This window comes from Hipposideros armiger, unplaced genomic scaffold (assembly GCF_001890085.2).
Source record: "Hipposideros armiger isolate ML-2016 unplaced genomic scaffold, ASM189008v1 scaffold_6, whole genome shotgun sequence".
NCBI lineage: Eukaryota > Metazoa > Chordata > Mammalia > Chiroptera > Hipposideridae > Hipposideros > Hipposideros armiger.
The window spans coordinates 671,415-698,736 of NW_017731356.1; the positions used below are offsets into that span (position 1 = coordinate 671,415).

The following is a 27,322-nucleotide window of genomic DNA, read 5'->3' on the forward strand; positions in this document are numbered from 1 at the left end:
AAAAAAAAAACACAAAAAATGGGACAAGCCATATGAAATATGTTTTGGGGATGTATAGAGCCCCGAAGTCACATGCTTGCAACCACTGAAGCACACAGATATATTTATGGACAGATAAAACACAAAAGCTGGGTTTCTCCACGGGCTCTTTGGTGACCTTGATGGTGTTCTGACCTTGCTTCCACACCCAGAGTGTTGGTGAATATAAGCTCTAGGAACCTAGGTTCAACTTCAAATCGGAAAGCAACAGTATCACCTGCCAGACGGTTAGCTCTTCTTACTTTTGGAGAAAGGACATCATGGAAGAACACGGAAGGGGCTTTCACTTAAATAAATATATATTTTTTTACATTTGTAATTGAAAAAATTAAAAGGAGGATTGGTGGCATCAGAAATACGGATAGGAGCTTCCCAAAGCTTGTCACTCCTGCAGAAAGACGTAAATTAACCTTCTCAATCTCCCTGAAGCCACAGCCAACAGCTGATGCCTCAGACGATGGTGACGGCTTCCCATAGTGCACCTGTGCAGAGTTAGCCCCAGGGTGGCGTGGGTGACAGACTCTTACAGTACAGTGGGTGAAATTAAGTGTGTTTTGGATTCAGAACACAGTAGGAGTTTGGGGATAGCTGACCATACCACGAGATCATGTCAACAGCAGAGAGAATGCAAAGTCTCTGGCGTTTACACCATGACATGTTTTTTTGGAGCTAAGGGCAGTTTGAAAAGTGGATTTATGCTGGAGCCCTATATTTCTGAAAATCATTTTGCTTCCATCTCCTGCCTAATGATTCCTGAAAAATGCCGTCACCAGTTAGAAACGCTCCATCTTTTCTTCCTATTCTATTCCATCACACCCAGTGAAAGCCTGATCTTAGAGAGTCCAAACAATTGCAGTAAATACATTCCTGATTTCAGCAGCATTTCAGCAGCACGCGTGAGTCACAGTTATTCTTCCAGGATCCGGTTTAAGAGCAGCAATTACGAGTCACTTTAATGTCTGAGAAAAGGATGGAAAACAGGTCCTGCAAATAGCAGGCACATGTTCTCTTTTCAAACCATAGTTCAAACTGTTGGTAGGCAATGCAGTTTTCATGTAAGCACTCTGTTTTCCCCAAACCTTGCAGACTCCATTACTTTTAAGAAGGTTCCACATGAATCAACCAAGCCAGTCGGGCATACTAACTGTTTGTACCTGCACACACACACCAGGGCCAGTTTCATTCCACACCATCACAAATGACGGAGGCAAAAACAGTCACATACTTTGGTTTGAATGAGCAGGGCAGAAACATGCATTGTGGGTAAAACAGCTTCGATATCGTACCTACAGAATTCCCCACTGAGCTGTTTTCTGCCCTTAACACCTTGAAGTTTTCCCCAGCTGAACTCTTTGTACATATCCCTCAGAACCAGCTCACTTCTGGAATGTCTCCAATTCATTCATTCCTCATCCATTCGTTCAATCAACAAAGAAACGTAGATTGTGCCAGGTTGAGACACAGTGACCCCTCCGCTCAGGAGGCCACGGTCCAGCCCACTGGTCTAGCAGCTTGTCCAACAGTGTGAGCCTCAGAGCTCAGTGTTGGTTACCTGACCCTGTGTCACAAGAACGACTAAGGTCAATTGCGTTTTGACTATCTGGCTCCGCCTCGTCATGGGGCCTTCTCCCAGAGAAACAACCCTTACCAGGCTCCCACTTCTCTGCTACCTGTGGAGTTATCTTTTCACACTTCACAACAAACATGTCCTAGTGAGGATTCCTTCACGTGAGCCTCCACTAGCAGGACGGAAGCCCTCCAGGGCGGGGACCGCGTTCTCTGCTTGGCGTCGCCAGCAGCCCCGCACGAGGAGGCAGCTCACCCATCAGAACCTTGTAGCGTTTCCAGTAGCTAAGCCCCACTGTGAAGTGTGCTGGGCTCCTGACTGGGCTTCTGATACGCTGCCCACGGCAGTGCGTCTGTCCATCCCAGGTGGAAACAAGCTCTTCACAGGCACAGGAAGAAACCGTTCATTCATTGAGCACTATTCTACGTACTGGAGGATGGTTAGTGCCCCTGGACTCAGGGCTCAATGTCAGGGGCATCTTCCAGGCATTGGAACATCTCAGAATGTCATATTGCCATGTAGGGGGACTGAAGTACTACCTCACCCACACCCCACAAGCTGTAAACCCCCAGACTAGAGTATTTTTAAGGCAGCCATTACAGAGATAAAACATGCATACTAACTTTAGCCAAAAAGATTGTTTGTGTCTCTACTCTTAAAACTTAAAGCCTTCAGAGTGCAAAGGATAAGGACATTTCCTATGTCCTTGTGATGTCCCCACTGCTGACAGCATGGTTATCTCCACTCATCTCTTTGAACTTATTAACATGGCATCCTCCTGGGGTTTGGCAATACGCCATGCAAATGAATGTCCGCTTCGGGACAATCAAGGGTGCTTTCCTTCCCCAGCTCTGTGCGGTTCCCTTCTGCCTTCTATTTAATACACACGTGGGCTTCGTCCTGCTGCCAAGACTCCCTAAGATGCGCTGGATCCAATTTTCAGGATGTATCCCATCTACTCCCAGTTCTCTCAGCATCTAACCCTCCAGGGTGTTTCTTTTCTAAGCCTTTGAGGAGAGCAGATGCCTGTCTCTGGCTCTTCAAATATATGGTTGTTTCTATAGCTATTTGGAATCCCGAATAGATTGGAAATTTCCCAAGGGCACGCACACCCCTGTTTTGATTCTGTATTCCCATGGCAATCTTGCATTCAATAAATATAGTTTATGATTATCCATCACAAATGTGGAGATAGCCTCCCTTTCTTTCATATATATATATATATATGGTATGTAAGCTTTTCATGTGTGTACTTTTTCTTCTTGTCTTTTACATTTTAGCTCACTTTAAATTATACTGAATAGTTCTGACACTGCATTCGCTCCATAAATGACTGGTATTGGACCATCTGCAATTAATGGTTAATAAATGCATCGGCTTTTTGGCAGTGATGATAAGCTTGGCCCAACTCACTGACTTCTTGTATTCACATAGAATTCTCAAATCAGACTCTATAGCTAAAAAAGATCTCAGAGATCATCTAATCTGTAATCCACCCCATATTTTCAGGAACCAGACAGGTTAATAATCTTACCAAAAGTCACACAGTATTTTTTGCCAATACTTCGCTCTCCTTCACGGTTTGTTTATCGTTAATTCAGAAAAGCGCTGCGACTGCTTTCTAGACTCCTAGTATCTGCAGCGACAACCCTGAGATCTGTTTGTGTTTGTGGCATCATTGCTCTAGTTATATAATTAAAGTATAATTTTTGGATGTAGAAAACGTTAGAGATGGTTGTACATTTTCAGCACCTTTTAAAGGTGCAACCAGAAAACGATGACTGAATTCGTCATAACACGGTATGATCGAATTAAAATGCATTCACCGTTTGCGGCTACAAACTAATAAACGGATGTAAACGATCGCTAAGTGCTCCGCCTTTGCACAGCTATAGTGATCCAACCCCCAGCGCCCAGAGAGCGAACAGATGTAAACTATTATTAGTGTTATAACATGTTCGAATGGGCCTGGGATGAAATGCAGAAGACGGCCAGATTGGACTCCAAAATGATGTGGAGGAGGGTGGGGTTTGATGGGAGGAGGAAGCTGAGTTTCTGGGTGTGATCCCAGTGTGAGTGCCTGAGCTCATGGTGCTCCACCCTAAGACTGGCACAGGCACTGCAGATACAAAGATAGCCAGCATGGCTGCTTTCTTAGCGCCCAAAGCCCTGGCGGCCTGAGGCCGACCGGGGGGCACACAGCTGGGCAGTCGAGCATTGTCAGAGTTCCTGCCCTCTGCTCGGTGGCCAGCCCCCTCTCCTTGCGAGGGGGTTCGACCCTGGAGCAGTTCCAGAGCACTGCCCGGTGTGAACACAAACCTTCACACTTGAATAGCGACAGCTGGCTTTGGAGAAAAATGGAACGACTGTCTCCTGACCGGCTCCCAAGGGCTGCCATTCTTTCTGTCAGGGCTGAGCCCATTCCTTGGTGACACCCCCTCTCCCGCGCACAGGCCTCGCACGTCTGCCGCCCGGTCCACCGACTACAATGAGGCTGGCGGCTGACCCAGCTGCCCCCAGCCCGCCGGTAACCACGGCAACCGGGGCTGCAGGAATGCGCGCTAATTGAAGACCAGTTTCCTCCCACAGTGATGAGCAACAAGTGAAGCAAAAATAGTGAGGCGGGATGAAGGCTGCGGGAGCAGGGGCGGGAGAGTGGGGGCGCAGCGCAGCGCGGCCTGGGGGCTGCGGATCGGGGCGGGGCCAGCGGCGCCTCCAAGCCCCCATGTGTTCTTTTAACACCCCAGGGCTGGAAGAGCCTAAACGGGCGTCCCTTACTTGCCCTGCAGAAATCTTAGCGCCAATTCCTCAGTGAACAGATACTTGCAAGGCACCATCTTTAGGCCAGGCCCCTTGCTAGGCTGAGGAAACGAATGGAGATGCACACATCCTAAGCCCCGTGAATAAAACGTCAGCTACAGCAGGGTCTCAGCGGGTGGAGGCCAGCTGATACTAAGTTGCCCCCAGATTCCTCAGGACCTTCAGTGCTTGTCAATCAAGGAGAACCTTCAAGGGGGCCATCTCAAAAGATGGGGTGACATCATACCACTTTGCCCAGACATTTCCAGTTTATGCCAATTCCCTTAACTATTAAAAGTCTCCCCCTTTCACTCCCAATAGTCTCCTAGTTTGGATGATACATTACAAAGTCACCCTAGCTCGTCTTGCCAGGCCTACCCAGGCTTAGGTGCCCCCTAAAGCCCTACACTACATCGAATGGCCTGTGGGCCCTAATTCTTGTTTTTAGGTTAGGCAGTAAACACCCTGTAATTAACTCAGAGCCTTCCACTGAGAAGACAGCATGCCGGGGCTGACTGTCCTAAAATCCACTCAGGGAAGATTCCCACAGGGCTGATGAAGGTCATCACTGGCAAGGCACAACACAGATGTCACTGGGGAAACGTGACTCTATTGGTAATAGGATTGCCCATTCACAGATGGCGCATGGAAGCCTCTGCCTATGGAACAGGCTGCGGGCAGATCGGTGCCAGCAGGAGTCCTGGAATGCAGAATTCCCTACAGAGGCTCCCTCAGATGAGGATGACACACTGGTGATGAGACGTGGGGGATGGGAAGGATGAGGAAGGGGACTTGCACTTACTGGGTTCTCATTATGGGCCACTTGATCCTCACAGTAGGTCTTCCATGTCACTTTTATTGCTCCTCCCCCATTTTTACAGATAAGAAAACCAGGCTCAGAGACACTGACTTCTTCGAGGTTATATTGCAGCCTAAGTGCAGGGATAGCTGACCCCAGAGCCATGCTGTTCACAGTGGACCTTGTACCCCAGTGTATCATAGTGTATCCCAATTGTCCTTTGGTCAAACTCAGGATTTTGTAACGCTGGCACTATGGCCATTTGGGGCCAGATAATTCTTTGTTGGGTGGGGGAGCCTGCCCTGTGCATTGTAGGGTGTTTAGCTGCATCCTTGGCCTCGACCCACTAATGCCGTAGCACCCCACAAGTTGTGACAACCAAAAATGTTTCCAGACATTTCCAAATGTCTCCTGACGGGGGGCAAACTAGCCCTCTCTCGAGAATCACTAGCCTAGATATTTCACACCAAATACAGTTTTAATCTTTGCTTGTACTGTCCTCCAATTGCTTCAAATGTACAATTTTTATCTTTACCAAAACAGTGATTTTTAAAAATAGGGACAAGACAGTGTCATGTATTTTTTCCAAATCTTCACTGTGCTAGGGACTTAGTATACAAAAATGCTGATTAGATTTAAACCATAATTTAAATATAAATCAGACTTAAAGCACCACTGATTCCATTGTGTGTTGCTTATTGGAGCAAGGTTACAATTATGCCATGGAGAGGCCTGTAGGCCCCAGAGCACTGCCTACCCAGAGGAAGAGGCCTGACCCCCATCTTTGGAGGGGCCACAGCCCCCACTCCAGCCCATATCCAGTATATGCTTGCTCTTCACCCTCATCAACAGGAATCAGGTTCTACTTGATGTCTGGCTAGCTTTTCTGGCTCTTCCTTTTTCATCCCTTCAACACATATTTTTGGTTCTTCTCAAAACCAAGACCAATAGAGACACTGATGGAAGCTCAGGATGGAGAAGGCTAGGATTAGGAGGGGGGCTGGGAGACAAGGCAGGGGGGCTGAGGCCGAAAGAGCTCACCCCTCACTAGTTTTCTGTGTCTCTGGAAAGATAGAAACGGGAGTCACTGGCTCCCACGTTATCGCAGCTCTTCTGGAAATCTGAAGACGCAGGTGTCTACTGACATCAGAAGGATGGTCCCGCCCTCCTGGAAGAATCAATTCCTCTCTCAGCCTCTCATGTGGGGCCAGGACCTCTGAAGCATAGTTGAGTCTACAAGTGAAAATGTGGGCACAGCCCAAATCAGAAGGCGTTCCCCCGGATATATGGCCAGAGTGTGGCTCTGTAATTAATTCTTTCTCTCCCTTCGGCCAGGAGTAAACTTTTTCTTTCTTCTCCTCCAATTCTTTCCCCCTCTTCCTCTGTTTGTAAATCTTCCAGGGAAACAGCAGCAGTCACTCTCTGAGATCAAAGTTGTACCAGGCAACAAAGACCTCCAAGGAGGCTGTTGCCATGGGAACTCGGGGAGCTGAAGCCCTTTTAATCAGCAAATCTCCCCGGTTAGCAGCACGGGCTGGCCTGGCACAGAGGAAGAGAAGGGGGAGGGGAGCCTTGGCAACAAGTAGCCTTTCTAAACGGCCAGAACTAATGTCCTGGAGTGGGTGGGGGTGGGGAGGGGGTGATGGGGATCAAAAGGAGGGGACACTGACATTAGGGTGAGTGCTGGAGCACTTCTACGCAGCCTGAGAGACACGGCCCCTCAAACATCCCTAAAGCCAGTTCTGAGATGACCCCTAAAAGAGTTCCCTGATTTCCTATTACGTTTTAATGGCTATTTAATACTAATGGGCAGAAAGGTTTATTTTAGACCAGAATACCAATTCTAGGCACAGTATCATGAATAGCTTGACTTAAAAAAAAGAAGTTCAGGCATACACCTGTTCCTTCCCCGCTTGTCTCGGTCGTGGTTGCTGCACTCCTGGACAAGTCACAGGAGGAGATGGAGGAAAGCAGAAACATGACAGGAAGACAAAGGTTATTCCATGCCGTGACCTTCACGGGGGAGAATCAACCCCAAGTGAGCGCCCACCCACCAGGCCTGCTGGGAGCAGACCTATTCCTGGCCTCCTGGAATAGCACTGCATTTGGCCTGGAAGGCTGCAGAAATGGATGGAGCCCAACGCATGTTAGCAGTGTTTGGTTTCGCCTGCCTGGCATTCTTTTCTTCTTCATGTGGGAACAATGGCCCCGTTTCCCTTCAGGAAGCTGCTCCTTTCCCCTTTCCCTTCCATTTACATGGTTCGGCTGGGCTGGTGGTGTGCTGGTTCCTCTCCCAACGCACAGTGCCCCCACAGGAGGACTTCTGCTGAAACTGGAGAAGGACATTTTATCCTCCTGAGGGGTAGGCGTTAGAAACCATGGACTCCCGCCCCAAGGAGAGACCCTGCCTGAGGCTGCAGTGACGCAGAGGGGACAAAGGTTCTTTAAAACAATCTGAACTCTGAGACTTGGCCAGGCTTGAAGCTGGGAATACCCTTGGACGTAGTGGCTACCTGAGCCAAAAAGTTTCCCTGCGCCAGTTTGAGTGTCTGTCCCTTGCAATCAAGAGTTCTGAAGAACAGGTAGCCTACGCTGGACGGTGAGCTTTTTAGGAAATCTTTTCTTCTTTTGTGCTTTTCTGTTTTGTTTGAAATCTTTACAATAAACATGCATCAATTTTTTTTTCTTCTGAAACAGAAGAAGATAGCAGTATTTGAGGCCTCACCCTATATGGATAATTAATTCTGCAAACTGTAGACTTTTAAATAAAGTCAAAATCATCGAAATGACTCTGAAAGCCATCTTGGTTATCCTAACATCCTATTCCATGTCGAAAGCTCGTCAGAGATGGAGCTTCTATAATTTTCCTCAACCAACCACAATTTCCCCAAATTATTATTTACCATCAGGAAAGTCTCAGCTTTAATCTAAACGCTCCTTGGTTTATGGCCTCTCACTCTATTCTCGGTCCAGAGGCGGGGGTGCACACCTCGCCGTGCTTCCGCCGGAATCCTTTCCCTCCTGTTTCTACTTGAAGGTTCTTAAAAAACAAGCTACCACACGGGAGACCAGAAAGTAGAGGTCAGGCCCTCACATTGTCCATAGAAAGAAGGAAGGACAAGGCGAGCCACTTTTAGATTGTAAAATAATAACTTCCCTGCTTGAACCTTCCTGAATGAGGAAGTCCTTTTCCTGCCAGCTGGAGCTGCCGAGGGAGCTTTCCCTGAGCAAACAGTGGCATGGTTCCAGGGTATAAACAGTGTGTCCTTGCCACTGATCCTAGGCCCGGGCCTGATCTCAGGGCGGCAGGTTTCTGGACACTCCCTCCTTCTGTGACTGTGCCTGCTTGGCTCCTGCAGTGCCAAACATCTGCCTAACTATTTCCAAGGTGCTTGTCAATGTCGTCTCAAAGCCCCCACCATGCCGTGTGCATTTTCTACTTCATAATGACCTCACCTTCTTCTGAATCATCAAAAAGCTATTAAAGACTGCTCCGTGGAGTTTTGCATTTAATGGTGAATCAGCGGTTGTCCTCCCATTTCTCCGAATCACTTGTCTTCAGGTATTTCTGAACCCTCTGAACGAAGCTTCCAGAGCCACTGTAGAGGGTTCACAGGTTTGGGGGAAGGGGGGTCATGCTCAGTGGGGAGGTAGCAAGCTAGACAAGAAGGACTATGCTCTGAAGTGAGGGCCTCGGCCAGTGATTATAAGCAGTTCCACTAGGAAATAAAGTGAAACACTCAAGCTCATTGGGCCCAAGTAAAAATGGCTTCCTCTGACCCCAAGCAGCAACCCCATTTTAAGAAGCATTCCATAGCTTCTTAATATAGATAGGTCGGTGGTCTTGTGGAAAGAGATGAATCTAGGAATCCAAACACTGGGGTTTGATCATCGACACTTTTTTCACTGGGGTAATAGTTAACCAAACCCGAACGTTAAGTTCTTCACTTGGAGAATGAGGAAATTAATGCCTGCTCTCCTACCTTACAAGGTTTTTGTAGAAAAATGTTGTGAACAGCAGATTATTATTAGTGTCCATTAATATTAGTAGTAGATGTAGTAATGGCATCACTTTGGTGGAAATGTATTGCTTTTTGGGGGGCATCTCACATCCTTTCTTCCTTTTTTTGTAATGGTGCCCCAGTTTGCTTTGGGGAATTAATTCATCTCCATATCTTGTTAGATTAGCCACCCCTGATCTCCCACAGGTAAACAATGGATACCTGTCCAAACTGGGTCAACTGGCCTCTCCTGAGACTGATTCTTTTTTTTCTTAATTTTTTTCAATTACAGTTGACATAGAATATCATATTAGTTTTTGGTGTACAAGATAGCTATGAGACATTTATGTAACTTATGAAGTGATCACCCTGATAAGTCTAGTGCCCATCTGACACCATCCATAGTTATTATAATATTATTAACTATATTCCCTATGCTGTACTTTATATCCCTGTTCGTCTTAATCCCGTCCCCTTTTCACCCGGCTCCCCAATCCCCCTCCTATCTGGCAACCATCAATTTGTTCTCTGTATCAACGAGTGAGGCTGATTCTTGAAAGGGAAAATGCAAGATTAGAAAAAAACAGTTGAGTTGATTTTTTTTCTGGCTGTGGAGCCCTAAAGATGTTGTCTTTTCATTCTTGCTACACAGACACTGGAGCATTTCTGGAGGGGCATGGGATGCGCTGTGTTTATAAAAACATTTTTACTTTCCTCCAGGGCACATACAAAATACCAGCAGAAGTGACCCATGTCACTGTCAGACCTGGTGCTGAACAAAGTCCCACATGACCTGTCTCATTCTCTCCTGTGCAGCTGGGAGCAAAGGTCTCCAATACAGCGGGGCCAAACAGAGGAGAAGCCCGGACTCCTACACCACCACCCGGATGGGGGCGACCAGGTGAGCTTCCTACCTGCATCTAACCAAATTCTACTGTGGCAAGTCACTGAGATTTGGGGGGTGTCCTTACAGAAGCTAACAAGTGTTACCCTAATATGCCACTATTCTTTTCAGAGTCCAATTTTCCAGCCTTCCTTGCAATTTTAATATCCTTCCAGCGAATTCCTTTCTACTTGTTGGCCAGTGTCTACTTCTGTTGCTTTCCACCACAGTCCCTGATGGATCTACCACTCATCGTAATCTAAATGCCCAGATGAAGAATTCACAACCAATGAGATTGAACCATGTTACCTCACTTGAGACTGTAGATGTTTATTATCTTGACACTTCATAAGTCAACAGATATAGGTATATACTCAGCACCGACTAACATTTAAGAGGCACAAAGTAAGAATTAGGTACAGGTTCTGCCCCTTTCTTGTTTTTACAAAGAAACATGCACCCAGGCTCCTTCATTGTGGACACTCTGCTAGGCATTACAGATACAAAGACGAGTGAGGGTTGGTCCTTGTCTTGGAGGAGCTCAGGGTCCCTTGCTATTGAGAAGCTTCTGATGTTGGGGAGAAATCAAGACAAGCATGTGTGGTGCCAATGTTACCACTCTTAGGAAGTAAGACTAGATGATAAGGCCGGTAGGTTCTGTCCTTGTTCCTCTTCGCTTTATATAATCTTCCGGGGTGACTCATCTATTCTTTCATGGTTCTGACTACCAGTCCTGATTCTCAGATCTATTATCTCTGATTCTCGCTTTTCCACTGAGTTCCAGACAAACACTTCTAATTGTCAGCAAGACATCCCCGCCTGGGTGTCTCTCTCAGGCCTTTCATATTCAACACGTCAAGAATCAAACTCATTCCCCTCTCTCCCCAACCTGCTTTCCAACCTGTGTGTCTGCTCTCCGAGTTGGACAGTTGGATGTCCAACTGAGATGGAACAGTTGGCCCAGCTAGGTAGGAGTCATGGTGTCCTTTGACTCATCTCTCTCTTTCATTTCCTTTTGTACATTAGTCACCAAGGTCCATCACTTCCATCTCAGAAACGTTTCTATGTCGTCTCTTCCCAATTCATCCCCCTGGTTCAGAATCTCATACCCTTTCATCTGTGCTGCCCCAGCAGCCCCATAACTGACCCCTCTGTCCCAGCATCTCCTGTCTAATGCATTGTCTACCCTGCCGCTCATGATCACTCTGATCTTGAGGTCGAATTTCATTCCTCTGTTAAGGTTTCTTCACTGGCTCCCCAAAGTCTTCAGGATGAAGTCCAAACTTCTCAGTCTGACATATAAGACACTTCACAATCTTGCTCCATCAGTTTGCCCATCTCCACCTTTGTGAGTATAACGAGAAAGCTAAATTCTTCTTAAGTTTGACTCTAATGTGTCCCCTTAACTCATCGTTCCTTACTGATTGGTCATCTGAAATTCCAGCCAGTTTTCTGCTCCCTCTTTTGTGATCACCTCCAAGAACAGCAAAAGTCTCAGCTCCTTCAAGCCACCATGAATAGTTTCTTCTCATTCTGGTGGGCTTGGTCCTCTTAGCCCTGGCCTATGGTGGAAGACCACTGTTTATTCCCTCTGGCTTCCTCGTGAGTGACCATCACCCTGCATGTCTTATAACCAACCTGTAGCCCCTTTTATCTCTGCCACGAGGACTGAGATCCTGGGAGGTCATTTTCTCACTTCTCAAGCTGGTCACATCACCCAGGTTCATCTACTTTTTAATCCAAGGACTTGAGAATTGAAATAAAGCTCAAGAGTAACTCAGGGAAACACCTTTTCCTATGCACAAAAGCCTGATGCAACTCATAGGGAAGTTTCCACCCTGTTCAGGACATAGAAACCACGGCCCCTGAGACGACATTCTGTCTTTAGGTGTCTCCAGTTGTTAGTGGTTCTTCCTTTCCACGGAGAAGGACTCCCTCCCTCCCTCTTGTAACTTCCACTCCTGGTTCTAGATTTATCTAGCAATACAGACAGAACAAGTTTCCCATCCCTCTTCCATGCGATTTCACTTCAGATATCTGGAGACACTTCCTCGATCCCTGTTCCAAGTCCTCTTTCACTAGAGCAGTTCCTCCCATAAACTTCAGTGACAGAATCAGTGGCTCATGGAGGTTCAAATTCGCAAACTGTGGACCCAGTTATCTTCCCACCGAGGTCTTTATCTCTTGGACACTGACCTCAGAAATCAGGTTGCTCTCCCGGTCTCACATCAAAAGAGCACCTAAGAAATAGGCCTGCACGATATAACCCCCTTATAATTAGAATTTTAAAAACTGCAACAGTATGTTGAAAACTTCTACAATGGGGTGTCAAGAGACAAAAGAGACTCAGAATTTTGCGTTTGGAAAGTAAATTACAGTCCTTTCTGCACCCAGAAAATTCTTGTAGATTTCACACCACCCCTTTCGGTAACTAATACATCTGGTGTTGCCCTAAAACATCGACATGGCAAATGCATCTTGCTTTGGACATTCCCAATTCACGTGGAACACAGAAGAGTTGTGTTTCTTCTCCCTGAGAACCCTGGCATGTGTCTGTCTGTCCCCCCGATACACTCCTTCTACTGTGACACCCTGATTTGCCGCCTCCCCAGTTTTCTTTTACGAGTCTTTTAAAGTGACACTGATTTCTGTTCTTCATCTTCTATCCCATCACTGGTGACCATTTTCATCTGAGCCTTCCTGTCACCCACCTCCTTTTGTTCTGAGGATAGCATCTCCAGCCAGTGACTTTGTATGTTTGGATCCAGAGCATGTCCTTCGTACACTTCACACATCCTCAGATGACAAGGCTCTTGCTCTTCGTTTCCCCGCGTTGGCAGAACTGGGACCGAATTATTGAAAGTGGTTTTTACCCGGCCTTCTTTCCTGCACGGGCAGTTACTTCCTCTCCACGGGCAGTTACTTCCTCTCCACATGACTGCACTGGCCAAGTGACTGTGTCCACAGTTAGCTAATTACAGGCTCAATGAACCCCTTGTCCCTTCAAACTTGGCCATTAGTGTTGTGTGATTAAATTTATCTTTTCATTCCCTTCTGATCAACTGAATCACGGGAGATCCCACGTCTGATTTTTTCCCTGTATTCTTTTACGATGTCAGTGTAAGCCTTTTCCTTTTGTATTTCCCTTTTAATATCAGTCATATTTCCCATTCCTTTACAAAGCACAGCAGTTGTGGCTTTATATATTGGACTCAAGGTATATTTATTTGAATTAAGTCTACCATGTAATAAGGGTTTATTATTATTGTTAATTAAAGGGTTAACTATTAATAAATAATTATTACCTTAACCCATTTTGTAAACTATAAAATTAAGGCAGCTGAATAGTCGAGCCACCAAAGTCATACAGTCACCATAGAGTAAAACTAAAAATCCTAAATAGCAAATTCCACTCTTTCCATGGGAGTTTCCAACGTAGAGTAAAAATTAACCTTCAGCCTCATTTGCCTTTAAAAGAAAACACCCTCAAGTAGTCCCCCAAACTGTTATCACCTGGTTTCTTGAAAGCTACCAAAAAATGTAATTTCTTTTGAAAAATGGCTTCAAGCGTTTACCTTTTCTCCTACAATTAATGTAGGTTTTTCCTCTTCATTTCTATGTTTTATTCCAATGTCCTTGTCCAACCAACATTTATAGAGCACGAAATATGGGCTCAATTTCAGTTCATACAAGGAGGTCCTCTCCCACCAACATCCCTCCAATCCATGTAAGAGGCAGAAGCCAAAAGCAATGAGCTTTCATTTATGAAAAAAAAATCATATTAACGAGGACCAGATATATTTGCTTTAAGAGTAACTCAAGACACTTTTAGTTTTCAAGAAATTTGCCTTCCAATTAAACACTAGCGCCTTCCCCAGTAGCTCTTTTAATTGCCACAGTTTATTATTAAGCTCCCCAGTATTCAGCCATCTTTCCTTATGATTGTCTAAGGGGAGGTCAGGACGGGAAGAAGCCTGCTGTCTCAGGCCCTGACTCACCAGGGAATTCCTCTCTCAGTGGTCTCTGCCCCGCTTCAAAGGCCTGTGGCATTTTCTTCAAAAATTAGCATATAAAAAGATGAGTAAAGCTTAGAGCAGAGAGAAATCAGGGTTAAAGCTGCAACTGGAAGAAAGAAACAAACCACAAAAAAAACCCTAAGAAAACAGAAGAAACATTCAGGGCAACGCTGAAAAGTAGGCCACAGCCTCCAAGAAACAAGACATTAAGACAGGCAGCCGCTGCTCTTAGAGAACATACTCTACAACCGCTTTGTCTGTGACACAAAATAAAGACCACATGTGCAACCTGCTGATAGACCGCAGGAGGAGATGCCGAAGAGGGAACAGCCCAAGCCGGCGACAGGAGAAGGTGGCTGCCCGTCTTCCCTTACCCAACACCAGCAGCTCCACCGAGTCCTCGTTCTTGCCCTCCAGGTCGTCGGGGGTCGTGATAACACAGTAATAGAGTCCGCTGTCTCCCCACATGAGTTTTCCAATTTGAAGATCGGCATCTGTTATCACAAAGAGAAGGACCCAGACTCAAAACTGCCTCTGAAAGGAACCCTGTCCGTAGGGGTGGATGGGAGGGGGGCCCTTCGGGCATGTCTGCAGTGCCATGTTTCTTTACCTGGATGATGGTTGACAAGATCTTTGCTTTATCTAAAACAAACATACAAAAATCACAAAAAAGCTAGCCTCCCTGAGGTGAGAGACAGAGCACCACCATAACCTGGTCTGGTTCCAGGCCAGCTCCAGGAATAGAAGGCTGCTTGCAACCAAGCAAGCCGGCAGAGGCCCCTGAGAGCCAGATAAATTCCAGAACTGCTCTGGACTCCTGGAAATGAGCTGGCTTCACAGGCATTCTTCCAAGTTCAAAGAGGTCATATCAGACTCTTTGGACCTTTTCTTATCCAAAACTTTAGGGAACAGGAAAAAGGGTGGGACTGAGGCAAAACCACCTGGGGCGTGGGCCATGGCATGTTAGCTGGCCCCGTCGCTCGTATGCACACGTCTCTACTCTCAGCAGAGGAAATTTGGGAAACTGAGTTTGGGAAAGGGCCACACAGGCTGTAATGTCAAGGTGTAAGGTATCTGACTGAGGAAGTTCTTTCACTAGAACCTATTTCAATTCCGTTCTGACAATAAGCTCCACAGACTGGAGATCAGACTCAGAAAAGACTGTTGCCTAAGCTCATCTCTGTGTCTTCCTAGGTACTATACTCTCCACTTTTTCTCCCTCACTATCTCACGAAAGCAGTTTCCTAAGCTTCTTGATGCTTCCATCTCCCATCAAATCAAAGTCTTGAGGGATGGAAAGGCCGAGAGGCTAACATCCCCTGTGTCTGGGAAGAATGGAACTAAGGTCCCTCGCATTCCCAAGATTCAAAGCAGGGCATGGTTACCATGAACAATCGTGATCTCTCGGCCCCTGTAGAAATCGCCCAGGGTGACGGCGGAGCCCTGTTTGGAGGCGACCACCCGAACCGTCCTCCTGCTGTCTAAGCAGTCCAAGTAGGGGTCCCATTCTAGGTTCCTTTTGCTGAGAGACTGGGCCCGGGCAGAAGACATGCCCAGGGACTCCCCCATGCGGTCCTGGCAGTAGGACTTGAACTTCCACTGCACGACTGCGGGCTGATGGGAGGACGTGGAGAAGTGGCAGCGAAGCACCGTGGGCTGGAAGAGCATGGCCACCTTCTTCTTGTCAGGCACTGTGACCTGCAGGCCTTCCACCATGGCTGCAAAACAGAACAAACATGTCCAAGTCCTGGACCTCCCCCCACCTCACCTCACACCACAGGGCCATGCTGCTCCCCTGACCTCATCTCACCCAATGTGGTCACGCGCACTCCCCCCTTACCTCACTCACCTGTCCCTCCCCGTTTTCTCCATCACAGTTAATGGCAACCTGCCATCACTCCCAATATCCAGTCAGGCCCTAAGTCATGTCAGTGTCCCCTCTCAACACCGTTACTATTTCTTCCCTCTTCTTTAACCCCACTTTTTTGTTTTAATGCCCTCTTCATTGCTTGCTTGTAATACTGCCGTCATCTGTTGTCTGGTCTCCCTGCCTGCAGTTGTCCCCAGGCAATACCTTCTCTTTGCTGTAGTTCAGGTGACCTCTTGAAATCTGACTTTTATGGCTCTCCTTCTTAAAACCCTTCACTCACCTACCGTGGCCTTCAGGATAAAACCCCAAATTCCTGGCAAGGCATTTAAGGCACCCCATCACCAGTTCCTCCTACCTCCTCAGCCTCAGTTCTCCCTGCACCTCGCTTTGAGCACCAACCTCTAAGAATAGCAGTTTCCCCAAGTGGGACATGCTATTTCACACCTCCAGGTCTTGGCACACGATGTCCCTTGTTTCTGGAATGCTTTTTCCTCACTTCTTTCCCTGGGAAACACCCTCCCACCTTTCAAAACCCGGTTCTAAGACTTTTTGTTGGAAAGCCTTCTCTGACCAATCAATGCATTTGTCACTTCCTCCTTTGTGCCATCAGTACCCCCAGCATTCTCCTCTAGATATTTATTCTCATAACTTTGCAAGTATTTATTTTCATGCCTGTCACCCCATCAGACTTATGTGTCTTGTCTTGCTGTCTTGGCTTGTGGCGCCCCTAGGTCCTCAGCAAATATTTGATAAGTAAGGACCATGAAGCCAGGAAGTCTGACTTCGGGACGAAGAGACCTCCCTTCTAGCTGGTGACCAAGCAAAGGGGACAGAGATGAAGGGGAAGTGAGGGCTTTGAGAGAAACGGAGACATTCGGATAAAAAGCAGCAGGCTACATTCAAAAACTTTGAAGGGTAATCAAAAAAGAGGGGAAAAGGCTAGAAAGCAGATGCGAAGTTTAAGTGGTGAAAAGATCCAACCTGAGGCTTGGCGTCCAAGAAAGAGAGGGAAGTTTCGGTGAATGAAAGACCCGGGGAGTGTTTGAGAGGCAAAGGGCCCCTATGAACTCAATGGAAAGAGCTAGAAATACCAAGCACAGAGAACATCACTTCCTCAGGTGAATGGGGGAGTCCGGAGTTTCTAGCTTGATCTGAGGTTAGAAGCAGATACAGAATTACAGTGAGAGGCAGAAAGGAAGGAAGGAAAGGAGGGAGGGAGGGAGGGAGGAATGTGAAAAGAAGGACATGGTGAAGAGATTCGGAAATGAGTCCAGGAGCCTACCAAGTCAGCTTCCGGAAGCTTGACGCAGAGAGCCTCACCTAGAAGTTACAGGTGGACTTGGGACATGCATGAATGGGCCAATTTCCATGGGCGCATCTGTCCGTTATTACTGCCGGTGTTCACCATGACATCCAGCAAAGCAAACTCCCTCTCACAGCTCAATCATACCCTTATTTAGGAAGGTCTTTACACAAACATCCTCGACTAGGTGAGGATACCATATCTGTACTCACAGCTTCTGGTTTCCAGACCAGGGGCTCTCCTGAGTGAAAGCACCATGAGAAACTACGTTCTATTGTTAATTCCTGTAAGGAGAAAAGGCCTCTGCTCTCTGTGCCATTAGAAAGTGAGTGCAACAGAGTACTTGAGATTTAGTGAATCTTAAAGTGTTTTGAACCCACCAAGCACTTAGTAGCCACCTGTGTAATAACTGAAGGAATGGATGAGCAATCCATTGATTATTAATATGGGCATTTCTAGGAAACTGGTTAAATAAGTCATTAAGTCATGATATAGCCAAATAGCATCATCAGCGTCAAATAGGGCTTTGAATCTCATGGGGCGTGAGGCCTTCATGAGAACCCCACCTGTAAAATGACCCTCATGACTCTTGCGCAAAGGGTGGTTAACCAACATGATGGCATCGGTCACCTCCAGAGTAGACTCTGGAGCAGAGCACTGCGACCATGCGCAATAGAGGGTAATTCTCACAGAGGAGTCCATCTTCACCTGCCATTCGGAGGCCCCTTGATGACCAGCCCCCATCAGTAGGTCTGACTGCAGCCGGATTGTATAAGTCAGCCCCATCGAGGCACAAATAATTCCCATCTGTAAGTTCACCCGAGAACCCCCGTCCCCAGGCTCCGCTGTTTCCGTCCTCCACCCTTAAATGTGGATGGGGTTAATTCATGCACCCTGACTTGCACAGCCGGATCAAGACAAGAAATTTCGTCACCGTTTCTCCTTAAATTCCATTGTATGACTTTGTAAATCTCGTGATTCTTCTTCAAACCCTGTTTACCTCCCAATTTTCTAGAGCACAAAAATGGGACAGAGAGGTGAAGTGACTTCAATTAGCAATGGCTGAGGTCAGATAACCAATGACAGGCACCGTTCCCAGCTGGACGCAGTGTTCTTGACCCCATCACCTTTCTTCTCTGCTCCCCATTCAGGCTAATTTGGGAAACCATATTTCCTAGCTTTTCTAGGATAAACCAAACCAGCAAAGGAGACAGGTGCAAAAATGTTGGGGGGCGGCTGTGGTTCTTCTTGAGACAGTTATCTCTGGGGTTTTGTTCATTAGGTGATTACTAAGAATATCCCCCTCCCCAGCTCCGTCCTCTGTTAATGAGGCCAGCCACTTGACCAAGACATGGGACCCCCTTAAGTACTTCTAGAAGTACCTCAATTCTCAGCTCCTTCCATGACAGACACATAGACTCATGCTCCAAAGAATAAGGCTCACATCCTCAGAAACACCTGCCTTGTTACGGCATGACAAAGGCGGGGATTTCGGAGTCAGTCCCTAACTAGCATCCAAGCTCTACCACCTCCTGGCTGCACGGAATCGCTTAACTCTCAGGAGTTTCCGTTAGCTCACTGGTCCAACCAGAATAATGGTGTACCTTAGGGAGCTATTTGAGGGTGAGATAAGATTTCGCCCTAAGCTCTTAGGATAACATGGTGTGTAGTAAGTGGTCAGTAAGTGTGATTGTTGCGGCTGCTGTCAACCCCTGTGAAGCTAGGAACCTAGAGCTGGGGGAGCACAGATGTCAAGGTGTGTGACGCTGAGCGCATACAGGCAGGTGGCAGGAACTGCACGGGAGTATCAGACTGCGTAGTTAGGAGCTGAGCAGGGACCGTGCCTATGTGTGCTCATCACTGCTGTCACCTGGGTACCTCCCGGAAGTGAGAAATGGGAGGTCAGCCTGTGCATGTGTGTGTATGTGTGTGCGCGCATATGTGCAGGTCCAGTGGGAGCCCCCAGGCCTCTGAGCTAAGGACAGAGCTGGAAAACTGCAGAGGACAACACTGGGAATTTCAAGGAAGTGTCAGCTTACTGGATCTCTGAGGGATATAAGAAAGCGGAGAACGGCAGTCCCTGCTTTAGCTCTATGAGCTACAAGCTGTGAATGCCACCTAACTCCCACGCCTTAGGAACCCCATTCCCACGGGACGCGGGGGGTTCTAGAATTGCTCTTTGGCCCTCACCCGAGGGTGAGGGCTTGGGTCCTGTACCCCCACTGAACAGCATCTCTTTCCCCCAACCTGTTTATCTCATACCTGGGTTCCCATCTGATCTGCAACCTGTTTGCCCCCCTGGGACCAAAGCCTTGCTGTGAGCGCCAACCTGCTCCCTGGGCCCTGATGCCAGTCCATCTCCTGAAGCTTGGGTATTGTTTCCTGTACCCCTCACCCAGGACTGGTCCAAATCTGCACCTGTGCTGCGGCTACCCACACAGCTTAGACAAATACCTCTCATGGGATGCTCCTCCTGCCCCCAGATCAGGCCTCTCAGAGACAGGAGCGAATTGGCGTGAGGACCAAGACAAGCAGGGCCCCATGGACACGGAGACCTGGCCTGAGCCAGGTCAGTCCTGAGCTGGGTCCCACCTGACCTGGTCTTTGTTTTTTCTCTTTCACCACTTGTCAGAGGCCACAAACCTAGGACTTCTTAGGCTGGACTCTACGCAGCTAAGAGTACCTCTGAATGCCAGGTGAACGAGTGAAAAGTGCTCAGCCGCTTTGTAGCATCCACCCGTGCCTTCAACCTACGGAACCTCACTCACTCCCAGCTATGCTTCAGGCCCTCAACTCTCGTAAGCCCCACCTGCGTGTTCCACAGGTACTTCACCTTAAGCCTGTGGGAACCCCACTTGTGATCTCCTGCTTTCCTACCTCAACGTGTGCTTATAAGCCGGTCCTTCCTCTCCACCAGCTCTTCACCAGTCTACACCAGCCTACCGCCTCGGACAGAAGTCAGAGCTTTGGTCATTTCCTCTCTGTCCCTGACCACATTGGGTTGGTCACCAAGTCTATACTGCTTTCAGATCTGACCCTTCTCTAGTCCCACGGTCTGCCCTAAATCAGATATCTATTCCTGCTACTAGATAACAGTCATAAAATGCTTCCTATGTGTCAGAAATCACGTTAAGCACCATTCTTGTAGTATCTTAATGAATTCTCTCAAACAATCCTATGAAGTAGGTATTATTAGAATGCCCACTTTAGAGATGAGGAAATTGATTCTCAGAGAATGTGTGTATCTTCCCAACATGTCAGAGTTAGCGAGTGACACTCAGCTGTGACCCCGGGCCGACTGGCTCTAAAGCTTTTCACCATCATGTTATACAAGGTCCTCATTACCTCCTCGGCTTTATAACAGCCTCCTCAGTAGGCCCCCTACGTCCAGCCCAATACATTCTCCACAGTTTTTCTATTGAGAGTTGGTTTTTTTTTAAGACATATGTAACCGTGTCTGTCCCTTGCTGTAAGGCCTCCATTCATTTCCCATTCCTTCCAGGACAAAACCCAAATACCCTGTGACAACACATAAGGTCTTCCCTGTGATTTGGCCCCAAGCACACTCCAGACATACTAAAGTATTTTCCATTCTTGAACTGTAAGTATGTGATTCCCTCCACCTGGGGAAACATCGGGGCACGTAACTGAAGGAGTTCTGGGAGCCCGATGGACAGAAGCCCTGGGCATTGGTCACGCACGCACGAGTGGGCACACACACAGGTGCAGTGGGGAAGGCCGGAGCTCTGAGTTCAGGCACTGGTGGCACCATAAGGGGACGTCTGCTTCAAGGCGCGTATGAAGAAATTTACAGACGTGCAGAAGGCATCTGTGACTCATTCTACAAACCAAAACAAGCATTCCGGAAAACCGGAGAGAGACAGCTTGGGGAAGACAGCAAGCGACAGAAAGAGAAGGGAAGCGACGTAAGGGATCCTGCTATCTAGACACATGTGTAAAACAAGGTTCCTGGCCACAGAAGCTCTAGAGGACACACTGAAGGTGGTGTGCAAGGGTGCTTTTCTACATTTGCGAAGGAGGGCCATCGTTCTTAGACAACCAGACCATTCTTTCAGTTTTTATTGTGCCCCCTTCGCCCACAGGGAGGCTGCCCTTGAGTATCTAATTCAAATTCAATCAAAAACATATTTTCAAACGCTGTGTTAAGTTCTGGGAGAACAGGTCTAAGAGACCAGTCCCCGATCTTGAGAAATTCAGTATAAACTTGGTTTCTAACTCTAAGGTTCCGGAGGGCAGGGGCCAGGATTTGGTGGGCTCGTAGCCCCAGCGCACAGCACAGCCCCAGAAGAGCGCTGAGCTCACACCATGGGGAATGCATCAGTGAGGGAAGGAACGAATGAAGCAGGGAGTCTGAAGGGCCTTTCTTAGCAGGTGGCCCCTGGCGTACAGAATGGATTCTGGCCAATATCTAGGAAAGCTGCCTCAGAGTAGAGGGATGGGTGACAGCGCAGAGCCGCAGCAGCAGGAGCCCCCATCTCAGCTAGCCACCAGGGTACTAGTCACCAGGCCAGGGGATGTCAGCTCCAAGTACAGACACTGCCTCCCTGGATGTGGCAAAAGAAGGCCCTGGCCCAGTTATGGAAAGAGAAGGATTCTGTACCCAAGAACAGTGTTCTTGGGAGAATAACAAAAGCACTATCTGAAGCAACGCTGTTCTTATTTTAGCACTTTCATGTTTTTCAAAGCGAGTTCCTTTTCCCTGCGAGTTGTAAGCTATTCCTGCCAGCATCTTTGCGAGGCAGATGGAGAAGCACAGCCCCACTTTAGAGAGACAAAGATCACTGCTCTGGGTCATGGGAAATGATCACTGTGAGAGACAGGCATCTTCAGAAATTGTGACTACAGCTCCCCCACCCCTTAACTTGTGGAGTCCCAGAAGTGGGACATGGCCTCAGAATTGCCCCTCCCCCAGTGTATCTTGGACCTTCAGATGCCTAAGGCTTTCTCTTCATTCACTACGACAATGCAGGTTTTCCTCTTTCTGCCTTCAAGTTAGATGTTTTTTAAGAAATTCATCTTTTGTCCTCACATATTTTTATTGATTTTTTTCTTTATTGGGGAAAAGTGTGTTTTTCCAGGACGCATTAGCTCTAAGTCAAGTAGTTGTTTCAATCCAGTGGTGGAGGGCACAGCTCAGTGGCCCATGTGGGGATCGAACTGGCAATCTTGGTGTTATGAGCACTGAGCTCTAACCAACTGAGCTAACCGGCCGCCCTTGTCCTCATATTTTTAACATATTGTCCCAATTTCCTAAGGCATTGTTGTAGGGACCATTGATGGGCAGGTTTTCTAAGTGTCAGAGATGACGAAGGAGTGTCCAAGCATCTCTTCTAGGTTCGGTCCAGAGTCCAAACGAGGAGCGAAAGCTTGTCCATCCCTCAGTAGCATTGTCGGGCAGCGGGGGCGGGGAGGTGAGGCGGGAGGAGCAAAGCATTGGGGGAAATGCTGACATACAGGTTTAAGGTTTAAAGGCAAAGAAAATGCAGCTTGAATTTTTCTCCCCCCAAAATAGGAACCATTCATCCTCTTCACATGTGTGGGTTGAAAAATAAAATCAAAAGGCTTTACAAAGGATAGTAGATGTTCCCTTGGTGTTCGCCTGATACATAAGCCTGATTCTCCAGCTTTCCCATTGGTGCTGTAAGTTAATCAGCTTCCTCCCAGTAAATTCCTTTCCTGCTTAAATTGGCCAGAATCAGTTTCTCTTGTTTGTTACCGTGGTACCTGATTGCTCGATTGATGTCAGGATTAGGGTGACCAGATGGACCATTTTGAGTCTTAAAAACCACGACAGCATTCTTGTATGTTTTCTCCCCCAAGCGTCCCCAAAGGCAGCAGCCTCTCCCCCTTTTCCATGAGACTATCTATGGCAAGCACCAGTGCCCCTCCTGCCCAGGTGGGCTTTGTTCGTGGCCTACTTATGATTTGCTGCCAGTGCTGGTCCTGTGCACACAGAGCTTGTCATTCATTACGCCCATGTTCTGTGTGTCCCACTGAGCCATGCCTTCCCATTGTCCGCCACCCCTGGGCGGATAAAAGCTAGACGCATATCTCCTTTTTGTCTGATTTGCCTCATCTTCCAGAGACCTGGCATGAGCTCGCATCTAGCCGGCTTACCTGCTGTTCCAAAGGGACCAAAGCCATACTGGGAGGTCAGCCTCCACCCTGCAGGACAGAGCTACTTTGGCAATTGACCTGGTTCACTCAGGTGGGTCAGATCTCTGGGATGGACCAGCCATTCGCATAGAGAAAACTCCTGTGAGAAAGCGTCCGTCGACCTTGATCAACTTTTTATCTGTGTTTCCATCTAGATCGCTCACCTGAGCACAAGACCCAAAAACACGACTTCATTCTCCATCTGGAGGTTACTACACAGCACTCTGTAGACAGAGGCACTAACTAACTGCCCCCTTCTGTTAGTAATAGAACATCGCTGGTTTTAATCTAGCCAGCCAAGGACTACATTTCCTACCCTCTCTTGCAGCTAATTGTGGCCTTATGACTAGGTTAGGACAAAGGTGTGTGAGAAGTGAGGTGTGCGCCTTCTTGGGCCCCTCTCTAAGGACGGGCTGCTTGCTGTGGTCCTCTGTGTGGAGCGGTGCTGGTGCAGAACCCCAGCTGAAAGTCAGGGATCTGCTCCTGGTCCGGAGCGTCCCTGCCCGGAGGGCTTCAGACACTTCCAGAGAACAGGGGACACTGCTGCGTTCTTCTGAGCGCTTCCTCATTTCTTGGCGGTAAAGAACCCTAGCCGTCCAAAATGCCTGCTTTCATTTTCAGAGAGCCAAAGACTACCTTGAAGACCCAGATCATGAGCATACATATGCCACAGCTGCATCCTGTGTGGCTCCTGGGCACACAGCACCAGCCTCTAGTCCCCAATGGGCTGTGACATGCCAGTGGCATCTGCTGTCACTGGGTCACATCTTCTGCTCTCTTGGGCCTCATTCACTCCTTTTCTGTAGCTTTCAGGGTTTAATTCTATACTAAATGCTATTTCTCACTTTCCCTGCAATATTTTCCTGAGTTCCATGAGCTCTGAGCCCCACGACCCTCACTGGGAACTCCCGAAATAGACGCCAGGTATGTTCAACTGCAGTCAGCAGCTGTAGTTGGACCCCTTAACCAGAAAAAAAAGTTTCTGTGGATTCAGGCACTTGAAACAAAAAGTCATAGTAAGTCTTTGACACTATTTCTTATTCTTTTCATCAATAAGCTACCGTGGCCTTAGACAAGTCACCTCTGAGCCTTGGTCTTCTTAAGTATATAGAGGTAATATATCAGCCATCCTTACTTAGAAGGATTAATAATGTAAATGAAAGCCATGTAACTCATAGAAAAGCATTGTAGCCTATACATAAGCAAGAACAGCAAGCACACCATACCTTTCTTCTTATTCCTGATCGGGGGAAAGAGGCATAAAAGCTAAGAGAGTTAGAGGGAGGGAAAAGGCGAGTGGTCCCAGAACCAAAGGTTGACACAAGAAGGACCATTCTAGGGCCATGTTGGTTAGAGTAGGATCCATCCTGCCTGGTCCAAAGGGCTTGCTTTACCAGCCCCCAGTAGACACATGCAGTCATTCCGAGCGAACCCTGTCCTGTCCGCCACACACTGGGTGCCACCCCGTCAGTGCCTCTGAGAGTCCTGACAGTTGCGCTCCCTTCCTATCTGGTGTGTGTCATGCCGGTTATTCACGGTCAGGGAAAGGTGGAAGGAAACTGCGCTCCCAGTAGCTCTCCACTGGGTGGATTATAAAGGAAGACTGGACCTGGCATGCTTCAGTTTTGATTTTCCACTCACTAAATTTGGAGCAGAGTTCAGAACCGTAGCATCTTAGAGCTGAAAGCGACCTTAGAAGTCATTTCAGTCAACACATTATATATAAGACCCAGATCCCATGGCTATACAGTTCTTTTGTGGAAGAGATGGGAGTAGAACCCACTCCTCAACTCGCAGGTTAGGTTCCTGCCACTAACCAAGTGCTGGTACTAACACAGCGAACAGCATACTAAGCATTAAGTACTTGCATTCCTAGCACAGTATGAGCACTACGCATTACACTGAGACTAGTGGTACTCATACCCAAGTCTGTATAAACTGGCAAAATCGGGTGAGTCTAAAATCTAAAGAGTGATGAGGATACTGAAACGAGCCCCCTGTCCTGGTGCGGAGAGAAGCACCCAGGCTGGGGGTGGTGGGGGGTGGGGGGAGCTGTGATAAAGTGGAGAAAGAACGTGCCCTGTGTGAATGAGGCCTCTTCTCTTCCATGGGAGAAAGGAGGATAGAGTAGGAGAGAAATGGAAAGGTATACAGGACGGGAAAGGCGATAATGGAAGCTGAGGTGGCAGCAGTCCCTGAAAATGACTCTTCCCGCGCTCATAGCATGTTAACTCTCCACACCGAAGTGTGTCCTCACACAGTGGCCAGGCATCTACCTGGATGCAAACCAGACCAGGTAACAACCGTTCCTGGAGCCCCCCCTTCCCGCTGCGGGCTAGGTCAGGAGCCCCTCGGAGGCTCCCCACAACACGCCCCCATGACGGCTTCTGCACAGGCTGCTCCATTCTGTGTCCTGAAGGCAAGGGCTGCACCTTCTTCACCTGTTAACCCTACCTGATGCCTGGATGTGGCGGAAACTCAGCAGCGGACTATGCATGAATACGTGTCTTAGCTCCCATGGCTTCTTCTGCGAGTCCTCTCAGAGCTGCTCCCCCGGCCCCAGGTGGGGGCTGGATGTGCCTGCCCCATGCTCTCGGAGCACCTGTGTGGCATCGAGGACCTTGACCTCCATATCAAAACTACCTGAATACTCACTTGAGTCACTGGCTAGACTGACAACTCTTTGAGCGCAAGGGCCATGTCTTTTATCTCTTTATTCTCAGCACCCATCATCACAATACTTAGAAAGCACAGGAAGGTAATACACACTTGTAGCCTGGATGAGCAAATGAAAGAACGAAACCAAAAGGGCACCAAGAGAAATGCCACCGGAGCAAGCAGTCTTCGTCACAGACAGACCCAAGAGAGCGACCAAGGAAACACAGTGCCTGCCCCAACGCGTGCTCCCTCCCAGGGTCACACAGCTCCAGCCTTTCTCACAGCCCTGCAGCCAGGAGAGGACAAAACCTCCAAATTCAAGAACAAAGAAAGAGGGAACCTTCCTTCCAGTCTTACTGCTAGATGGCACCTGTTGCTAACACAGCAGCTGGTGAGCGTTTTGTTTTATTCATAACAACAACAAAACAATAACAGACAACAATCTCTTACAGGAAGCACCATCACAAGGACAATGAGAAATCATCAGGCTAAACCCACAGCAGAACGAAAAGAAATCCAGAATTTTCGTAAGGAAAGACAAGGAAGGAGCTGCTACAGCCTGAGGGGAAAAAAAACTGGAGTGTTGATTAGCAATTGCTCAGCCTGCACTAAAAGAGAGAAATGAGGAGGGGAGGGGAGGAGAGAAAGAGAAACCGAGATTGGGGGGAGAGGGAGGGAGGCTGTGGAGGAGAGCGAATGTTTTCTTCCTGGGTCTCTGACTCATTTTTAATCTGTCCGTTCCTTTCTCCCTCCCTTTCTACCACCCCCTCAAGAGAGACTTCATTGATGGGGCTGGCCCACAATTTCTTACCTTGCCTCTCATGGTTTCTCTGTAAACGACCAGTCTGCATCCATCTCATCCTTGACTGCGCCCCTCTCCCTCCCCTCCCCAGCCGCCATTGTTAGTGCCTGTACTTTGCTCCGGCTGACCGCAGCTTGTCCAGCACACAACGGACAGTTGCGAAGGGTGAGGGCGGAGCAGAAGCTGGGATCAGGATGCCAGAGGGTGCTCAGTGGGACCCCGGGAGACGGCCGCACGTGCAGAGCACAGAAGCCGTGGCCGCTGCTGGCTGACAGCTGATGGGCCTGAACAGTAACCTGTTGCCTGCTTCCAGCAGGGCGGGCCTCACCAGGTGCAGATGGAGGCAGGCACAGACAAAGCAGCACCACCCCTCCAAACCAAAACAAAACGGAGCCCCAGAGAGGCAGT

The 27,322-nt window shown here is 48.0% G+C and overlaps 1 protein-coding gene across 1 annotated transcript in view; it reads right to left on the bottom strand.

The window, feature by feature from the left end:
* ILDR2 (immunoglobulin like domain containing receptor 2) overlaps nucleotides 1-27,017 on the bottom strand; it is a 50,391-nt gene extending 23,374 nt beyond the window's left edge. Inside the window, exons 1-3 of the mRNA XM_019646882.1 lie at nucleotides 26,924-27,017; nucleotides 15,490-15,822; nucleotides 14,479-14,598 (exon numbers count right to left, since the gene is read on the bottom strand). Of these exons, the coding sequence (XP_019502427.1) occupies nucleotides 14,479-14,598; nucleotides 15,490-15,822; nucleotides 26,924-26,972 (502 nt within the window). The 5' untranslated portion in view covers nucleotides 26,973-27,017. The remainder of the gene's footprint in view (nucleotides 1-14,478; nucleotides 14,599-15,489; nucleotides 15,823-26,923) is intronic.
* Nucleotides 27,018-27,322: the final 305 nt, after the last annotated feature.